The 19,418-nt window shown below is 31.0% G+C and overlaps 1 protein-coding gene across 1 annotated transcript in view; it reads right to left on the bottom strand.

Moving 5' to 3' along the window:
• Positions 1 to 2,398: 2,398 nt before the first annotated feature.
• tau (microtubule-associated protein tau) overlaps positions 2,399 to 19,418 on the bottom strand; it is a 219,478-nt gene continuing 202,458 nt past the window's right edge. The window contains exon 10 of the mRNA XM_081749033.1: positions 2,399 to 5,724. Coding sequence (XP_081605159.1) covers positions 5,665 to 5,724 — 60 coding nt within the window. The 3' untranslated portion in view covers positions 2,399 to 5,664. The remainder of the gene's footprint in view (positions 5,725 to 19,418) is intronic.

Below are 19,418 nucleotides of genomic sequence, written 5' to 3'. Positions count from 1 at the left end.
CGAGATCAATGCTTCACAATTTATTTATTGTCTCTTGCTACAAAAACTTATATTTATACATTACATATTACCTGCACGGCTTGATTTCAAATATACCTCTAGCAGTTTTCTTTTGATGAAATCGTAGAAACTATTAAAATTTGGTTTATTTTGTTCACTTCTAACTTTAAGCCAACGCTTTTTAAAATCAATCGTTCGTTTGTTTCTTCGATTCGAAAAAGTTTTCATTCTTTTTTAAAATTTAGATCATAGGATGCGGATCAAAACACTTATCACCACAATTTCAAAATATTATGTAATGCGCTACGGTTCAGATATCTAATAGCGGCACAATATGAACAATATTTAATACAATTTGAACTGGCTACAATGTAATAGTCAGCCTCAACAATCACGTCTGCGCAAAATTGATCTGCAAAATAAGAAAGCGAAACCAAAGCTTTCAGTTATACTAGTAGTGCATACGGTTCTCAGACATGGGGAAAATTTGAAAAAAAAAATGAACAACTGTCATTTTCAAAAATGTAGGTGTGGCGTGCTTCATAACTAAATGTTGTAAGCAAAACACTTTGAGTTATAGTTCAGTTTGAAAATAAAAGATCACATATTAAATAGCCAGTCTGATTACAATTTCATTTCGAAAACCGTAAAGTTCCTTTGCTGAACCCTGTGCTATTCTGTTCAATATATTTCATCTTTATAATAATACATATTGCATTAATTAATTCGTATGAATAAGACTCGTCCTATGATAAGGTACTTATTTACTAGTTGCGATATATATATATAATGTGTGTGTGCTTATATATATTGTATTTTAAGTATATTAAACTAACTTTACGATACTATCAACCTACATAAAAATACACCATTTCATTACTATAAAATACGTAATCAAAGATATTACAGTAAAATGTTACTGTAATGAACTGTAGTATAACGAAATGTTTAGCACTGAGAAATTATTCCAGGCTTCTCCCTTTTCTCTAATTTATGTGTTAAAACATTTCGAATGTTGTATCGATTTTCGAACTTTCAGTATCATGAATAAAAAATTCATACTTTCTGAAATTATTTAACTTTATTTTTTTCAAAATATAACCGTAACTCATCCTATTTTTTAATATACGGTAAATATTCTTCTCAGTATCTTATTTTATTTAGTACAGTAGCCATTTTTCATACATGCACGCAATCGGTCAAAGAGGATAATGATTAAAGGTATCCAATAAACGCTATTCCATTAAATAAGCTTTGCTCATCTTTCGATGCAAGAAGCAACACTAATAGTTAATACGAAGTGCGGTGGTTGGCGGCTATCTTGAACACTCTCTAGTACCCGTGAGTATTCAGAATTGAATCACAGAATTTTTTTTAAAAAAAGTTAAAAGTCGACAACATTGTGTATATGCTGAAAAATTACTCTTGCAATCAATGTACCTCATATTGCAACGTAACCATGCTTTTTATCATGTTACAATATTATTTCGTGTATATTTCTCCCAATTTTCCTCTCACCTAGTAAATATTACATTTTATTTTCTGTAAATTCATGTTGAAATAAAGTATATAACAACAGGTGTGCTCTTTAGAGTTAACTTATTTCAGAAAAATAAAAACTTACTACAACAAATGTATTTCAAGGAATTCCAAAAATTTCTTTACATTTGTATTTTATTGTGTTTTGTTTAGAATGGACCACTTTGTATGCGATAACGATATCATATAGAGTCCGAAACCTAATATTCAGTGAGATAAGAATGAGTCAATTGCTGGAAACGAACTAACTATACACAGAACTGAAACAGAAAAACAATTGATTTCTAATATGAGTTCAACTATATTTTATTGATAATGAACGTTTTCTAAACAATTTCATTTTAACACCATGCACATTCAATATTTTATCAGCTGACATAATCAAACTCTTAATTGTGCATTCATTTTCTCGAAATATTTCCAAAATATTTTTTTTAAAATTGTGTTCAATACATATGATACTATTTTATTTATAAATATATATCGGAATGTAAACTTTTGTAAAAATACTCTTTGTTTTAGTTTCAATAGAAAAGTTGAACTCCTAAAAATTGATAACCCCTCCTCTTCGTTATTCTGTCTCTTTAAAGTATTAATGGCTCTCAATAAATAAAGAAATAAATAAAATACAAATTCCCAACAGTTAAAGATGACACCAGCTCTCGAGAAAAATAAAATTAATAAGGTCCGAAACGGAATCTATGAATTGGACAGCAGCAAAAATATGTGCCGCAGACAATAATACAGTCTTATATAGTCTATATAGGTTTAAATATTACTGACCTCATTTATTAATAAAGTTTTGCGATTTTATTTTGTATTGGGCAGAAGGTAGCAAAGAAATAAAATTGACCTTAAATACAGAGGATATTTTATTTTTATTTCATTTATCATACATGCAGAACAAGAAGTGAATGCACTGATTAAACACAGACAGAATTTAAAGCAACACGTGCAACAGTTACAAAATATTTGTGAAACAATTTGCGTACATCTTAAGCAAAGAAATTATTTCCTGCGCGTACTGAAGGTATTATCTGTTTTATTTACTCACAAAAGAAGTTCCCAAGTAAAGCAAAATCAACGTTACCTTAAAGAGTAGCGATTGCGTTAATTTATTTGACATACACTAAACGGAAAACGTAACTAGTATTTAGTTATTTATACATATTCGATATTTTCTTGTATATTCACATTGAGGCATATTGCTGCAGCGGAGTTAAGCACGAATTGAAAGCAAGAAACAGTTACAAATTTGTGTAAAATCGTGCATATGGTACTGAAATTACCATATTACTGTATATGGAGCTCGAAATGGATTTTTATTTTTCTATGAATGATATTTCTTTCCCAACTTCGGTATTCATGTATGTATGCCTAACAGGGAGGACACTTGCTACAAAGGATGTATTTTCTTACTTGAAAGGACTGAATGAGACACATGGTATTTTAGTTTAGAATTTTCCATTTCTTTGCTTTTAAACAAACGAGCTTTGTTACTCGTAACGATTAACTAACAAAGAAACACAGTTTAAGAAGGAAAGAGAATGTTTTTATATGCATACATTTTTTTTACAAAGAAATGGAAAAAAATGACAGAACTATATGATTCAGTATGTTACAATAAAGTATCATTTACCCTTTCTTGATAAAACGCTTCTCCTCTTCACGTACACTATCCTCAAAATGTACTTTATTTATTTCTTAAATATGTTTTACTAGGTTATTCTTTAAACTCTCAGATAATTAGTAGACAAAGTCTATGAAGCTACTGCTATTATAAGTCCATCATCACTATATAGTATGCATTCACTTAACCACCATAAGAAACTCATACTCTCTTCTAAATAAATAAGTGTAGCACCAGTATGGCAGGTCTGGTGATGCTATCACGAAAATTAACTCTCACATATATATATTTATCTGCCTCGTTCCCGAAGAGAAAAAAACTATTTTCCCTGTCCTTTCTTGCGTATATATACATATACCATTTCCAAAATATTTCACCTGCCCAGCCAACAAAATGATTGCACGTCGTCACTCATTTCTACATGTCGCGTTTTCCATTCATGCATATTACGCGTCCATACACGCACTGACTCTCACAATAAACTTTTACACAAATACATAATTCAAACATATATTTATATATTTTTATATGCAAGAATATATTAATTTCTACCAAAGCTTAGTAATTTAATTGCTACAATTGTTCTCTTTCAAATTCACAAAGATAAGCCACTTACAAAGCAGCAAAAATCTTTTTTCTATAGTAAAAATTAATAACGGAATAGAAGAAGCATTTATATAAAGACCAATTTACCTACAGAATAGATCTTTTATACATGTATATACGAAGCACAATGAACACTTAGATTTATGTATAAATTTCCTCAAGATCATTTTTTGGTGACGTAAAAATGTCAAAATTTCCTGATTATTTGTGCTTATAAACACACATTATTAGCAATAGTTTTTTTTAGAATATGCACATTGCACATGTCAACAATACACGTAAAGCAAATTATTAAAAAATCCATGTAATATTATATGAACCAATACGTATTTTTTTTAAAAAAAATGATTTAATATTTTACACTTATCAGCAGTACTTTTTGTTAACTACAGAATTAAAAACGTATTATGATTATTTATTTTATTTTATTTTATTTACTTTTCGCGTAGAAATGGATTATAGTTTCAATCACCTATAAAAGACTCGAAAACAAAATTTAAAAAAAGAAACAATCATATTTCTCTTTCATATCAATTTAATGTAAGCTCTTAAATTAATTTTACAAAACATTTTTATTAATTTATTTCACTAATTTGACAGAATCATTTGTTTGATCTCATTCCCTTGATTTTCTGATAATTTTACATTATCTAATCACCACTATCTTATTCAGTGTCCCTTTAAAAATTTAGTTATAATATTGCGTTTAAAAAATATGACGAAAACATTTTTATTAAAAATGGTAGTATAGTTTTCGTTCTAGTCTTGTTTTCAATTATAGATATAAGATTTTAATAATAGCAAGATATATCATCATTAAAAGGAAATAAGTAAATGTTTTCTTACACGCCATAGTAAGTCGTTTCATAGTCTAGTACTGTTCTACTATTATCACTACATAAATAAATTAAATCTTCATTTATTAATGAATCATGAGGTATATTATCCTTCCACCAAATATTTTTGTATTTCTTCTCGTAGGAGATGTGATTGCTCTGAATTTTCTTGTTTGCATTCTTGCATCTTTCAGTATTAAGTTGTTATTATTAACTATTGGTTTTACTATAATAGTTCAGTAAATTACAAATGAAACTATTCTGGTTAGTTTGTGGTTAAAGTTTAGCAAAAGTAAAGTTACTTTTAATAGAGCTTAGAATGAACTTATACGTAACAGTAAACTAAATAATATGAACTTATATATTTTCTATATGATTGATAATTTCAACTTCCTCCGTTGTAACTGTATTCTCACTGTTTTCTGTATAAATTTGTTATTGGAAATTATTTGTTATTTTAATATTTGTTATTTTTGGTTTACTGGATTTCTGTTCATTTTCATTTTTCTTTCTTTCTATTATCACAAATTTTGAGAACGTATAAAGTTTTCATGCGCAAAGACATACGTTTCCATACTACTAGAAAAATGGGGGATGATACAGAGTCTTCTAATGCAATACAAGCTAAAACGAACGTACAATTAAAAGCACTTGATTTGGGAACCATGACCGTGACAAGAAATGTATGTACAAAATTATATATATTTATATATATATTACTTACAGATATTTTAATGTTTTATAACATTTTTTCTCTAAGTATGCATTAGCTTACACTAAACATTGCGTATCCTAAGTACTGAAGAAGTATTTACTTCATAAGCATTGATAAATATATATATACATATATATATAGTGACATCATATATATCTATATATGTTACCAATATATTAATATTTTATAAAGAATTTATATGACTGTACAAAATGATAATGAAAAACGTCTGCAAAATAAAAATACGATCCTACTTCACCATTGGATAATAATATTGTTTTGCTTCTTCTCTGAATCCAACCAATCACATTGCAGGAACGAGGCTACAGTTTGGAACATTAACTTTCAGCCTGTGAGCCTTCTTCGGACAGTGGTGGGGGAGACATCGGCATTGGACTCTGCAAAAGAAAAAAAAAGAAACTTTTCATTTTAATTTTCTGAATACATGTTACATTAATGTCAGCTCCATATATATATAAATAAAAATTCCATTAATACAAATTATTTCGAATTGTACATGTCATGATGTTTCACAACACGAATAAACTAAATCTTATTTAACAAAACTAGCAATTATTATTTCCTTTAAGAAAAGACAAACATGAATACTAATACTACTAATAATAATAGTAGATCCGTAACGATTTAGTGTTTCAGATCGTAAAATGAAAATTATTTATATATGTATGGCATAAAGAACGTTGGATATGGACTTCAAAATAACAATAAGTTATTGTTTAATGAGTAAGAGGACCGAAAATAGTTCGTGAACTACTAATATATTACTTATAATTTAAGGTCAATTCAAACTTTCTGAAAATTATTTTGCATTCCTGAAATATGAAACTGAATTGGCCATTTTACTGACTCATACTTCTCATTTTACTGACTGAGTGTTACTTTGAGGTAATAAATCTATGTAAAATAAAAACTCAGTTTCTTGTGTATACTTTAGTGAAACTAACTGTAAGAGTTCGAATTTGATAAATATCCTGCCTGTAGCAAAGCATTCTCCAAAGAAGTACGTAATAGTCCTATCAACAGGGTAATATATATATATATACTCGTATAAGTTATCTTGAATGAATTTAGGAACTAATTAAGCTATTTTGAGCTTTTATTAGTATATGCATTCTTCTATTGCAAGTTATCTTATGTACACGTACAATGATCGTTGAATTTTTTTTTTTAAAAAAATATATTTTTTATATTTCCTTTACAATTTGCCACTTACGCACACTATGACAGCAGAGGTTTTATTATAAGAATTTTTCATACTGAAAGATAGGTGGTACTTGAAATTTAGTTAAATCAACAAAATATTGAACTACACATTATAAGAAATCGATAACGCGAGTATTCAGAAGATGTACAACCTATGCAGATATTTTGCATCAAATTTTCTGGCATCTGTTACAGAAACTTTGTATCTCTACGGTACTTCTTGAGATAAAGTTCAACCATGGGAACAGCTCTCCACGCTAAATGTATATTCGCATCAGTATTTTTAAAGAACTAAATTGCCTTTAAAACGCTTTTATGCAATAGTAGCAATCTATCATCCAATCAAATTCTAGAACACACACATTTGTTCACACCAAGTATTACTCTAAAAGTAAATAAGTACAGAATGTTCGAATTGTATTACTACATAAGTTCTAGAGAAACTAGTGAATTTTGAAATTGAATAATGAGTCACTTTACTAAAGATCAACAAAGCATTTTCTTTGGCCATAGTTTGGCAGTTAAAGAGTGAACAAGAAAATGGTAGACTGGAAACTATAAGGATTGAAATGTTTTTTTGAAATTTATTTCCAAACTGAGATAGTACACAAGAATGAGGACTCCGTACAAACAATTTAAATAAGGTTGGCATTCTGGATGCCTTTGTATCCAATTTCCCATAGATTATGTATCCACCTTCGCATCAGGTTGAGTCCTGTAGTTCGCGCAACTTCTTGGCTAAAAGATTTCCAAATCTGCGTAAAACCAAGGTTTTGGGTTCTGTGAGGACGTTAAGCATACTTCTGTTTACATAAAGCCCAAAATGCCTCTATGGTCCGCTCTTCGGTTACATTAAACGGGTTCTTTGCTTTCTCAACGAAGGGGATGCCTTCGCTACGAAGAAACTCGACAACATTCTTGGCGTAGTGCGATGCAAGATCCGAGCAGAACAAAACGCCGTCTCTTCAGCGGCCAGATAAGAAAGAAACCAAGCTCTTCTTTAAACATTCTGAGAGGTACACGCTGGCGTTGATGGTGCCTTCAGATATAAAGGGCTCCGAAACTGTCTCCTAGCTGCCTGTTGCTTGCCACATCAATAATTTCTTGAAGAACTTGTTCTGCCTCTTCGTTTTTTCGTCGTATCGTAGCGCAGCTGGATCCGAGGCATGGAAATACCTCCTTCCTGGAACTTCATCTGGCTCCCAAGGCACATAGGTCTTGTCATTCACTACGAGGACTTTGCGCAGGGATTTTTGGTAAACGTAACGGCACTGTGACTTTGACCGCTTCTCCTGATCTTTGATGTACTTGGGTGCAGTTTTCTTTACGTATGCCTTAATTCCCAACTTTTTCTGCTTTATAAAATGCAGAGTTGACTGCCTCAGCTTTAACTTCTGTGCAGCACGGCGAGTCGACATCGATGGATCCCATTGAAACAACTTCTGCACTTACGTCATCATCTTCGGTCCTGATTTCACGGTTGGACGGCAAGTTTGGGGTGACTTCTTTTCTGGGTAGCCTAAAACCTGAAGATCACTCGGTATATCGTGCTTTTTGGAACACTTTCGTCGCGAAAATGAAGCATTGTTTTGAACTTACTTTTGCCTACCTCATTGTCGTAGTATGAAATGATGCGTTTTACCTCCATTTTCTCCTTTCGTGACATCATGACTAATGAAGTTTCAAACGGACAATTGTGGCCTAGAGGTAGACAAACACCGAGCATCTGCTCGTGTTTACAGTTTAGTCAAATGGCATGCCTTCTTTATTGTGCAGATACGGTTTTCCAGTCTATCTTTTTTTTTTTTTTTTTTTTTTTTTTGTTGTTGTTCACGCTTTAGTGTAGCTAATGTGATATGTTACCTGATTAGTATTGTTAATTAAGAGGGAACATTCGAGAAATAGTTATTCTGAACATTATCAATAAATATAATTAAATATTTTAGCATATTACCTATTTCAAGTATTGTGTTTTGGAAAGAAGTTTTAAATAATGTGGGCACTTATGATGGTTGGAAAAACTGTGAAAGGTAAGTAATGAGTATAAATAACGCATTACTATAAAACTGACTCAGTCTATCCCTACTGATAGGTTTATAATGAGAAAAGGTGCTGTATTAATTGTAACACTATTGAAACCATAATACATAACGATAACTAAATAACTAATAACAATAAACAAGACACATGTCAATACATAGATTTTTAAAATATATTTATCTAATTTTTCGAGCTTCATTTAGTAAAAGCTTCTAGTAGATTAAAACGGGATCTATGCTTAGAGCTATTGTGGGCCAACTTAAACAACTCTAATTTCACCATACAAATAACTATACACTCATGGGTAATTAAATTAGAGATAGCAGCCGTCCTGGAAAATGACGCTGTGCTCGACCCGGTGAATATAATAGCAGAGCGTGGTATGTAACAGTGAGAACGTCAGACCTTATGCGAGCTGTATGAGTAACAGCTGAGTGCAAGATGAGTAAGAAAGACCTCAGCGCATTTGATCGTGGCTACTTTGTCGGGGCCAGACACATGAGCCACCCAATCTCTGAACTCGCGCAAGCATTCAGCTTTCCAAGAATCACCGTCTCAAGAGCGTACTTTCAGTTCATGGATTTGGTCAAACTCACCACCACCAGGGTAAACTGTCGTGGTGAACAATGCGTACCATTGCCCGTAATGGAGACTACACTGAAAAATAATGCTATCTTTGTAGCTAACATTGCAAGCTTTCCACTGATACTTGTGACGGTACTATCTGTCAAACACAAGTAAAGATATCACCTTGGAGGCATTAATTTTGAATTACCCTCGTATCCTAAATAACTTTTCGCTTTGTAATCAAATTGACGGAAATAGCTTTTTGTTCAAGTGTAAATAAGCGAATCATATGTACACATTTAAATGTAATGATAAATACTATTACATTGTATAACAATGTTGGTAAGAAAATCTACTACCATACTCATATCAGATGATTAACAATTTAAGGATTCAGCATGAATAAAATCTCATCAAACGAAAATTGTCCTGGAATAGTAGTTAAATATCTATGAAAATTACATGACCATTATATTGAATCTCTATGGTGTATAAGGTTATAACTTAATCCTTGTTATAAATACCGATAACATACTTTTTTAAATTTCAAGTATAGTTTATAATTAATGGCTGGCTCTAAGTCCTTATGTATTGAAAATTTCAATTGAAGAAGTGAGAGTACTGAAAGAAACGTTTCGGAACATACCAGTGCGAACATCCCGAAGGAAATACCTCTATGTAAATATTGTGAAACTGTAAAACTCCTTGAAGTATGGATCAGCAAATTTTGTAAGTATATACAGAGTCCATAGTCATTTGTTACATTATATTCGTAATTGTGTTATATTATAAGTATATGAGTTTATAAACATTTGTTAATGATGATGCTGGAAGTTTTGGGTGGTATAAAAGAAGTTATATGTATTCTGTAGTGAAGATAAACCATATTTTCGCATAATAGATTAAGAAATAATATTTTCTAAAAGACATTTATGTGTATTTAACATAACCCAACCATGATCAGACCCATGCACATCTTTTCTCAAACTTGTATCAAAATAAATGAAAAACAAATTAAAAATAGAGAAACGACTACGATTAAAACCAATACATTTATCAATTCTGTAAGAACAATTATAGGAAAAACTTTAAGCTGAATAAATTAGTGGTGTCTGATATTAGAATTAACAAATTTTGAATTTCATTTTCCAATAAAATTTGTAGAGATTTTAGCTGATATTTGCAAATTTATACGAGGGCCGTTCAGAAAGTAAAGAACGATTGCGCATCGCGCACGGCACCGACCCCTCACCATTGTGATCGCGTGCGCGGCAGTTAGCTCCTTCCTTCATCTCAGTGCGAGCCGAGTCTTAATTCTGTGCGCTATTTGTTATTTGCAACGATTCAAAATTGCGGCGCCAATCGAAAATCCCACCAAATGTGAAGTACAGAGTGTCATTCGTTTTAATAGGCACAAAGAGTTAAACCTGTTGAAATTTATAGTCAAATAAAAATTTTTATGATGATAGTGCAATGAACGAGTTATCAGTGAGAAAATGGTGCATTATCTTTAACCAAGAAAGGACCAGCGTGCGTGATGAAGATCGGAGTGGGAGGCTACCACTTGTTATGGAACAACTGAAAGAAAAAGTCGAAGAAAAATTTAGGAAAACCGGCGCGGAGTTTCACTTTGAGCACGTTACATGAATCTTTTTTACAAATTTCACGATCGCTCCTGTATGGAGTAGTGACAGTGCACCTTGGTTACAAGAAAATGTTTGCTCAAATCTTTGGCGGCAGATGAGTATAACATCGGCATTGAAAAACTGGTCCCACGTTATAGAGGTAACAAATGTCTTACAACGATGGCAATTACATAGAAAAGTAAGGTCCTAAGGCTTTGTAAACAAAGTTTTGTACTGATATGTTTTGTTTTAGTTTATCCATGCTAAAACATTCTTTACTTTCCCGACGATCCTCGCAATTGCTGTAAAACAAAATTTATGACTAAATATGCAGCAAAAATTAGCCTATATGTACGTATAATATAAATTTGGACAATTAAATATTGCAATATTTTTATACTGTATAGCTCAATCGCAATATGATTCGACTTCAAAATGACTAAACAAATGGATGACCGTTCTTTATGTCACACATGAATAGAAATGCTTCAACATGTACGTGACAAACTGACAGTATAGTATTAAATTTTGATTGGCTGAAAAATAATGAATTAAAATTTACGTTTATTATTCAGTATGAACATTGTGAACGTGATCGTTTCTTCAAATAGTTAAATTAAATATTTTTCATCTATTAGCAAAGACGATTTTTTTTTTCGTTTCTATCTTGTGCTTAATTCTCGAAATTATTTAATGCAAACATTTATTTGTTTTAATGTCATTGTATTTGTTTATAATATTCCACAATGCATTTTTCAGTTTCAATTTATCTACAGTGTATGAAATGAAACAAGGAGGAAAAGAGGTATTGTATGAGTACGAATCTCTATTAAATGCTTGCTATCTTATATTGTATTTAAGAGTTCATTCAACAATTCTTCCGCATTTTCAAATTTCTGCATAGAAACCAATCTATGGTACAAGGTAAAAATCATGTCTGACTTCAGGTTAGGTTTCTTCTACTTGAAACTACTAAATGATAGAAGTAGATATATGTATTATTATATACATTCCAGTTCTCAATCTTAGTTATCGCGAAGAAAATCTTTTAACGGACGTTGTTATTTTATTTACACCTTAACAAGTGGTCTGTAAGTTGAACACACACAGCTTTTGTTATCATGGTAATACAGTAACATTGATGTATGACCAATACTTCATAACTATACGTATTAAACTATTAAAGTGTTATTCCTCAAAGCTTATAATACAGTTTAAATCATACTGGTAAAGATATAACTTGTATTTCGTTTCTCGATATTAGTTTTTCTTGTATTGTCAACTATATATTCAGTTTGTAATGGTGCCAGCTGATGGAGTACAATGACTATAACGTAACCGAAGATGTTAATTCAAAACTTTCCCTTGCCGTGAAACATCATATGACGGAAGAAAATCTAAGAGGAACATCAGAATTGACTATTCAGCTATTTAACTTACCTTTAAATTTTCCTGGTTTGCAAAACACGTTTAAAAGCCAACGTTCGACCACTGCTATTTCTTTAGTCATGGAAAGAACAAGAATCAGGATTGAACAGGTAGGGTTAAATACGAAAGTAGAAATGAAAATGGCATTGTCAAACTAATAGCTACTAAAAAGTACAAGAAAGTTACTACAAATACTGGGATAGGGAAAGGAAGGGTTGCAATTTCTAGAGAGCGCACAGAAATATTTAGTACACAAGCACACATTCACAAGCACATAAGATTTTCCTACAACAGAGAGAGAGGTGAGTACTGTACTATCCTACTTTCATACTTCTGTACTACATAAATACTAGTAAAATGCAGTATTAAGAGATGAAAAATGAACATGTGAAATGTGCACAGAGAAATATTAGAAACAACATGAAAAGAGACATTACATGTTCATTTAGTGCATATATTTAGTAAATAACATGAATGAAATTACACTACTTCAAAATAAGTCAAGTGTTCGCGATTAATTAAAAGTAGCATTTTCGTTGAGTAAATTCCTGGTATAAACGTCATTTTGAGTTCAATTCCTGGTATAAATGTGCAACGCTAGCTAAAATAAATAAATAAATAAAATTGTAAAATAAACAAATCATTTGTTTAGTTTGATCAAATGTCTGTTCGGCATAAAGAATACATATGCAATATATAAATATAAATATATATATATATATATATATATATATATATATATATATATATATATATATATATATAGATAGATAGATAGATAGATAGATAGATATAGATATAGATATAGATATAGATATAGATATAGATATACATGTATATAGATATATATATTGCAATAATGAAATATATGTCTTAGAATTATGCAATAAACTTGGATTATTTTAGAAAGGTTTGCTGACGACATAGCACTGATAGCAGAGAACGAAAACGATTTGCAAGAAGCACTTTCAAACCTGAACGACCAACTGGAAAAAACATACAAAATGAAGATAATTAAGAAGAAAACGGAAGTAATAAAGTGCACAAGAGCAGGATAGAAAAGGATGAACATATGGCTAGAGGGAGAAAAAATTGAAGACCTTAAAACGTTTTTCTGTTTAGGAAGTCTAATATCCTCGGACGGAAGAAGTGAAAAAAGACGTAAGTTCAACAATAGCGCAGGCTAAACAAACATTCAATAGGAAAAAAGGACTGCTAACATCAAGTGTCGTTGGACGTTCGAAAACAATTTATTAAGACCCTGGTATGGAGCGCTTTATGGCTCAGAGATGTGAACATTGAGAAAAGCTGAAATATCCATGCTGGAAGCATTTGAAATATGGTGTTGGCGCAGAATGTTGCGCATATCATGGACCGAAAGGAAAAGGAATGAAGACGTACTAAAGGAAGCTAATGAAGGACGAAAAATAATGAAGATAAAAGGAAAAAGAAGAAACAGAATGCTTGGACATCTTATTCGGCATTTCAATTGGATCACTGTTGATAAAAGAAAAAGCAGAAGGAAAACCAAGAAAAGGAAGACCAAGGATATAATATTTAGATGTAATTACGAAGAAGAGACCTGATCAGAATATAAAACAACTCTCCAAAGGAAGAGAAAAGTTTTAAAATTTCTAAGTTGTACCAACCTATGGTTGAGGACAGAAAGGAGATTTTATAAAGATAACGGGGAAGTCACATATGGATTTTTAAAAAAAAGTCACATGAAAAATAGATAGAAAGAGAGAGAGAGAGAGAGAAGGTACGTGATAAACAAACTAATCCTACAGAATACTTAGAATAAAGTTTAGCAATTGAAGCATTCGGGACATAGAAAATAATTTTCTCGTAAAGCGAAGCGAAGTTTTCGCAGGGTATTTAGGGCTAAGATAGTCATCCAAAGCGAGATAGTATATCTTCTGCTTTCAAATACCACTTCGTATGGATCCACACACAGCCAAAGTGCTCATTGTGATAAATTTTCAAACTAAATTCTTGAACAGATTTAATTTTTATCGTAAAACGATCCATCAATCCACATTTAGATATTACTTCCGAGGTAAAATTTATTGCATATTTATTAATAAAGATATATTAATATATGAGTTGTTTTGTTCGACTTTGATTGTCTCTTAAAACACTAAAACATTTATGATCAAAACAAAGGAAAAATAGTAAAGAAATGATAGTTAGAGAATAAAAAAAAACCCTCTATAACCTACAATTCAAAGCATTACTTTAAGTCAGAGTGTGTTCGATAAGAGATAAATAAATCTATCTTCAACTGTTATTTCAAGTATTTTTGATCCGAAACTGGTAGGCCCTAATTTAGAATACTTGCCTTACAATAGTTGAAAAATTTGTCGCGTAAAACATATATATGCATTAATAGAAACATTTCATACGCAAACGAGAATAAAAGTAGATAAATTCATAATTGAAAAGTTTGTATAATATTTATTGTAAATTCTTAATTCAACCTAACTCCGCCAAGGATTAAAATCGTGCAAAATATTAGAAAAATGGTATTTTCAGATGATTTCCCACATATCGCAAAATGTATTTCAATATCCTACTACTAATCATATTCAAAGTTTACTCTGATCCATTTAATTTTTAATTTATCTGTGCCTAGCTTGTTTGTAAAATAATATGGACAAGAAATAAAGATTCAAAGCTAGATAAACCATTTGACCTATAGATATAAAATGTCAGTTTAAGTCAGTTTATTTTAATGTAATGTCATGAAAATTAAATATCTTAAAAAGATAGAATGTGTTAAAAATGCAATTTTTCTGGAATATAAGCTTGTGATACATATATGCGTTACAACTCAGTGAGTACACATTCTATGAAAAATTTGAATTTGCCTTACTATACTTAATCTCTGAAAGTGTACTGCACAAAGCATTTCAACGCAACTTAGAAGTCGTGTTGTAATGACGAAACAGCCTTGTCTCCCAAGCCTGGGTAGAATGCCTGGTAAAATTTCAGTGTGTACGTACATACACAAGTCATAGTCATAATCATTCACATTATACCTCACGTCTCACCAACGACGACTAATGTATAGATAAATATTAACTATGTTACAAGCTAGAAATTCTTGAATTCACAAGACACCAAAAGGCTTTCTAAAAGACTATGCTTTTGTAATGCAAGCTTCTTAAGCCTGCAGGTTTACTGCAAAATGAAAATTTCTAAAAGAATGATTTATTGTACATTTGCAAAATAGATTTTCACACAAGAGCTTTCTGAATGGATAGTGGATTCCCCATCCAGCTTTAGTGAAATTTTTCAACCTTTGTTTAAAACTAAACTATATTACACTCCTTGTGCAACAACCTTTAGGAAGCCAGGGCCAACTAGCCGACTTGTGCCTTTGGGGCAATGGATGGTCAAGCACATCGGTTCCCCTCTCTGTTAATACTGTCTTTCTAGACCAGAATCCGCTACTTCCTTCTTTCAAATAACTTTCCAATTATTCTCGTGACACTTGATGAACACCGAAATGCCAACATCGTCGATGAGTACAGTCACTCATCTCTCTTCTGACCAGCCCCTGCACTGTTTGGTTTCGCTGGTCTCACAAGAAATAGTGTTGCAGTGTGGTTAGAGCGTTGGCTTCAACCTTTGTTTTGGTAATATTAATATTTAATTGTGAAATGCGTTTGCTTTTACTTTCAAGGAAAATAAGGTATCAGAATCTTCATCAATCTATTCTTATATGTACATTGAAAATTCAAAATATTTTCCTAATTCTTGGGAGAGCACTTCGTAGAATATGGGAGCAACTATGATCGTCTTCTTGGTATTTAAGATACCAAAGTAACAAAATTGTATCAAAATTTACTTTAGTGGAAAAAAAAAGAAATAAAAAGAAAAGAAAGAAAGAGAAGAAAGAAAATAGGATTGTGCACAAAAAGAGACGGAATTTCAGAATTCAATTCACCTTCCTCTTTCCAAACATTATAAGTTAAAATATAGGGTAAATTTAGATGATGTTAAATTTACACGTAGTAAAGAAAATGCCTGTCATATTTTCCTGAAACTTAACATAATAACTACTAAATACAAAACTTGATATTCGATTATTAGAGTACCTCGTAATACAATTTATAAAATGCTGTGTACGATACTACAAGAAATAATATAAGGCTCTATATGAATGTCAAGAAAGAACAAAATTTGCTCAGACAATCTTTTAAGAAAATAAGTTAATAGTTATCAAGAATTTATTTTAATAGACAAAAGTTTAATATAACCTTAATTGACGAACAATTTAAGGCTCGTTATTATGCATATCATAAAATCAATTAATATAAGAACTAAAATGATTAGAATAAGAAAAGTTAATAACTAGTATGCGTAAATATAAGTATATAAACCAAGTTTTCTATTCTATGTACTATATTAGTTGATTCAACTAAAACGAATCTAACTTTCTTTTATCCCATTATCAGTATTATAAAAGCAAACTGATAAAAAGCAGTTCAATGAGAACAGAATTTAAAAGAAAGCAAGAAATTAAAAAAAATCATATCTGAAAATATACCAAAGTATTTACAATATGCATACACTGGAATTAATTTTTAATAGTATTACAGTGCAAATGTTATACGTATATTTCTTTTCTTGTCGACAATTCTAAAAGTGTCGATGATATATTTCTTCTGTTTAGACCACTTATAAAGAAATAACATACAAAGAGTGAAAAAGTGATTGATTGGACCGAAACTCAGACCCGGAATCTCCAGCTTGCAGTACCGATGCGTTAACCGTACATCGAAACTGTTAATATTCAGGATCTATGATAAATAATTTTGACTCTCGTACTAAATTTCCAATTGTGAATTCTTTTTAATTAGATGTAATATGTCATTCACTTATCTAAAATATTTTGTGTTTTGTTGAAGATGTGCTAGGTTGATTCCAAAGTAATCTAGCACAACAATGACTAGAAAAGGAAACAAGGAGTTTTGCACGGTTTATTTGATTAGTTTATCAAGTTTTCTTAAAATTGGAAACGCACACACATATATATATATATATATTTCTACTGATATTTAGGTTAATACAATACACGTGTAATCAATGGGGAAATAAAGGTACAGAAATATACTTTTGAATAGTATTCAAGAATGCTAATTTAATGTACACTGAATTCAATTTGTTCATAATTGCTAATCTATTATTCACTACTTTCTGAATTGTTCGAAATATTTAAATTCAACAACTGGCTATACAGATGGAGTATTGTTAGATTTAAAGATAGATAGATAGATATAGATAGATAGATAGATAGATAGATAGAGAGAGAGAGAGAGAGAGAGAGGAAACGGAGTTCCTCGTGGCTATATGGTAGCGTATGCTCCTCTGGTGTGGGAAACCAGCATCTATTTCCAGAGGAAGCTCTTTTGGTTCGGAGCCTAAATTCAACTACTCATATAAAAAAAGAACGCTATTATTTAATCCTATTTCAAACAAATTACAATAAAGTACTCAGCAAGCAAAAATGCTCAGTAGCGCATTTATTCACTACATAAACAAGAGAAAAACTTATTATAAAAAAATTCTTTACCAATCACTTAGATTGTGCAGGTACTTATCGAGTTATTTGAATAATGCGAAACTCGTACACAAGCATGACAAAAGAGTACGCTAAAATAAAAGAGAATTCAGGGATGGCAAATGCATGATCCTTTGTATTGGGTCTTTCAATAAACCTTAAAGACACAAAATACTACCTTAATAAAGAAGAGATCATTAAAAAAATCTTAAGATTTAAAGAGACAAGAGTCATAAAACCTTTCATAATTATACAAAAGAATCCAAATTAAATTCTGTTTTGAGTGCTATGAAAGCAGATGGGACAACATTATCAACAGCTTTGCAGTCGTTGACAGAAGCAGTAGTATTCGTGATGATGATAGTAGTAATGTTAATAGAAGATCAAGGATGAGAAGAAGAAGAAGAGGAAAAGAAAACTACAGGAGTTTGGAATAGGAATTATATTTCTGAACTTTCGACATCGAAGGCCATTTTATTGCTTCACGTATCAGGAATAACGTCCCTCAGTGGGAACTGAGGAAGGAAAGAAGCAGCCTAGAACCTTTATGTTAGGTACCATTCTAACATTTGCCTGGTGTGAATGAGAAAAACTCAGAAAAAAACTCACTCAGGATGAATGGCATATAAAGGCTGTGATATCTTTTCGACCGAGTGGATTGTGAAACTACAAAACTAACAGGAAATTGCGTGCACATATTGAAAATATGTCTAGGAATTTTTGAATATTTTCACCTTTTTCTCGACCTATGGTCATTAATCCTCAATTCCTACCTGTTTGTCTTGATATTTCTAATATGGCATCAGTGAAAATTGGACGATTTTTAATCACTAAAATATGTTCTATTTTAATGAATATAATAGATGACCAAAATGTTTATTGTTTATTTATAACATAGCTGTTCAAGTAGGTTCTATGTATTAATAGTATTGAGATCAGTAGTGGCTCTTGAGGTAGTTACATGGTTTAAAAATTATAGTTTTATAGCTTCAAACGAAGGGAAAAAAACTTGGTAATATACTAATTGTTGTATACGAGTATTAGAACATTAGGCAAGTTTTCTTCTCTTAGTTTGAAGTGATAAAATTTAATTCTTATTGATATTACTACCCTCCAAGCCACCTCTGGTTAATATAAATATCTAAATAAAATGAGAATGAAGTTTATTATATGTTCAGGTTTTATTGTATATTATTTTATAGTGAGGAAACAGACACTAGAGACCAGAAATATGTCTTTGTTTACGGAAGATTTATCACCCTGCTGCTACTTATTAACTGCTTTCTAAACAACGTATATAAAAATGCTTTTACAACCGATATATCACCACTTCATACTCTGTGGTGTTGCGAGAAAATAAAACGTGATACGTCATACTGTAGTTTATGAAAATTTTTATTTTATTTTATTTTATTTTTATTATTTTTTTTTAGATTACTGAATTGCTTAAATTCTAATTGGCAAACTTTAATAAAAAGTGAGGATATAAAGACTCAAGTTCTCGAAGTTTACACATTTTAAATAATTTTCTGACAGTTTCTTGAATTTGAATTTCTATTTTCACGGAATCTATTAACTAAATATTCCAAGGTCTGCAACTGCGAATCAAAGTATACATATAAAAAAAATGTAGAATGGA

The sequence above is a fragment of the Thermobia domestica genome, chromosome 2 (assembly GCF_964235325.1).
Source record: "Thermobia domestica chromosome 2, izTheDome1.hap1.1, whole genome shotgun sequence".
NCBI lineage: Eukaryota > Metazoa > Arthropoda > Insecta > Zygentoma > Lepismatidae > Thermobia > Thermobia domestica.
This window is presented reverse-complemented; position numbering and strand designations above follow the sequence as displayed.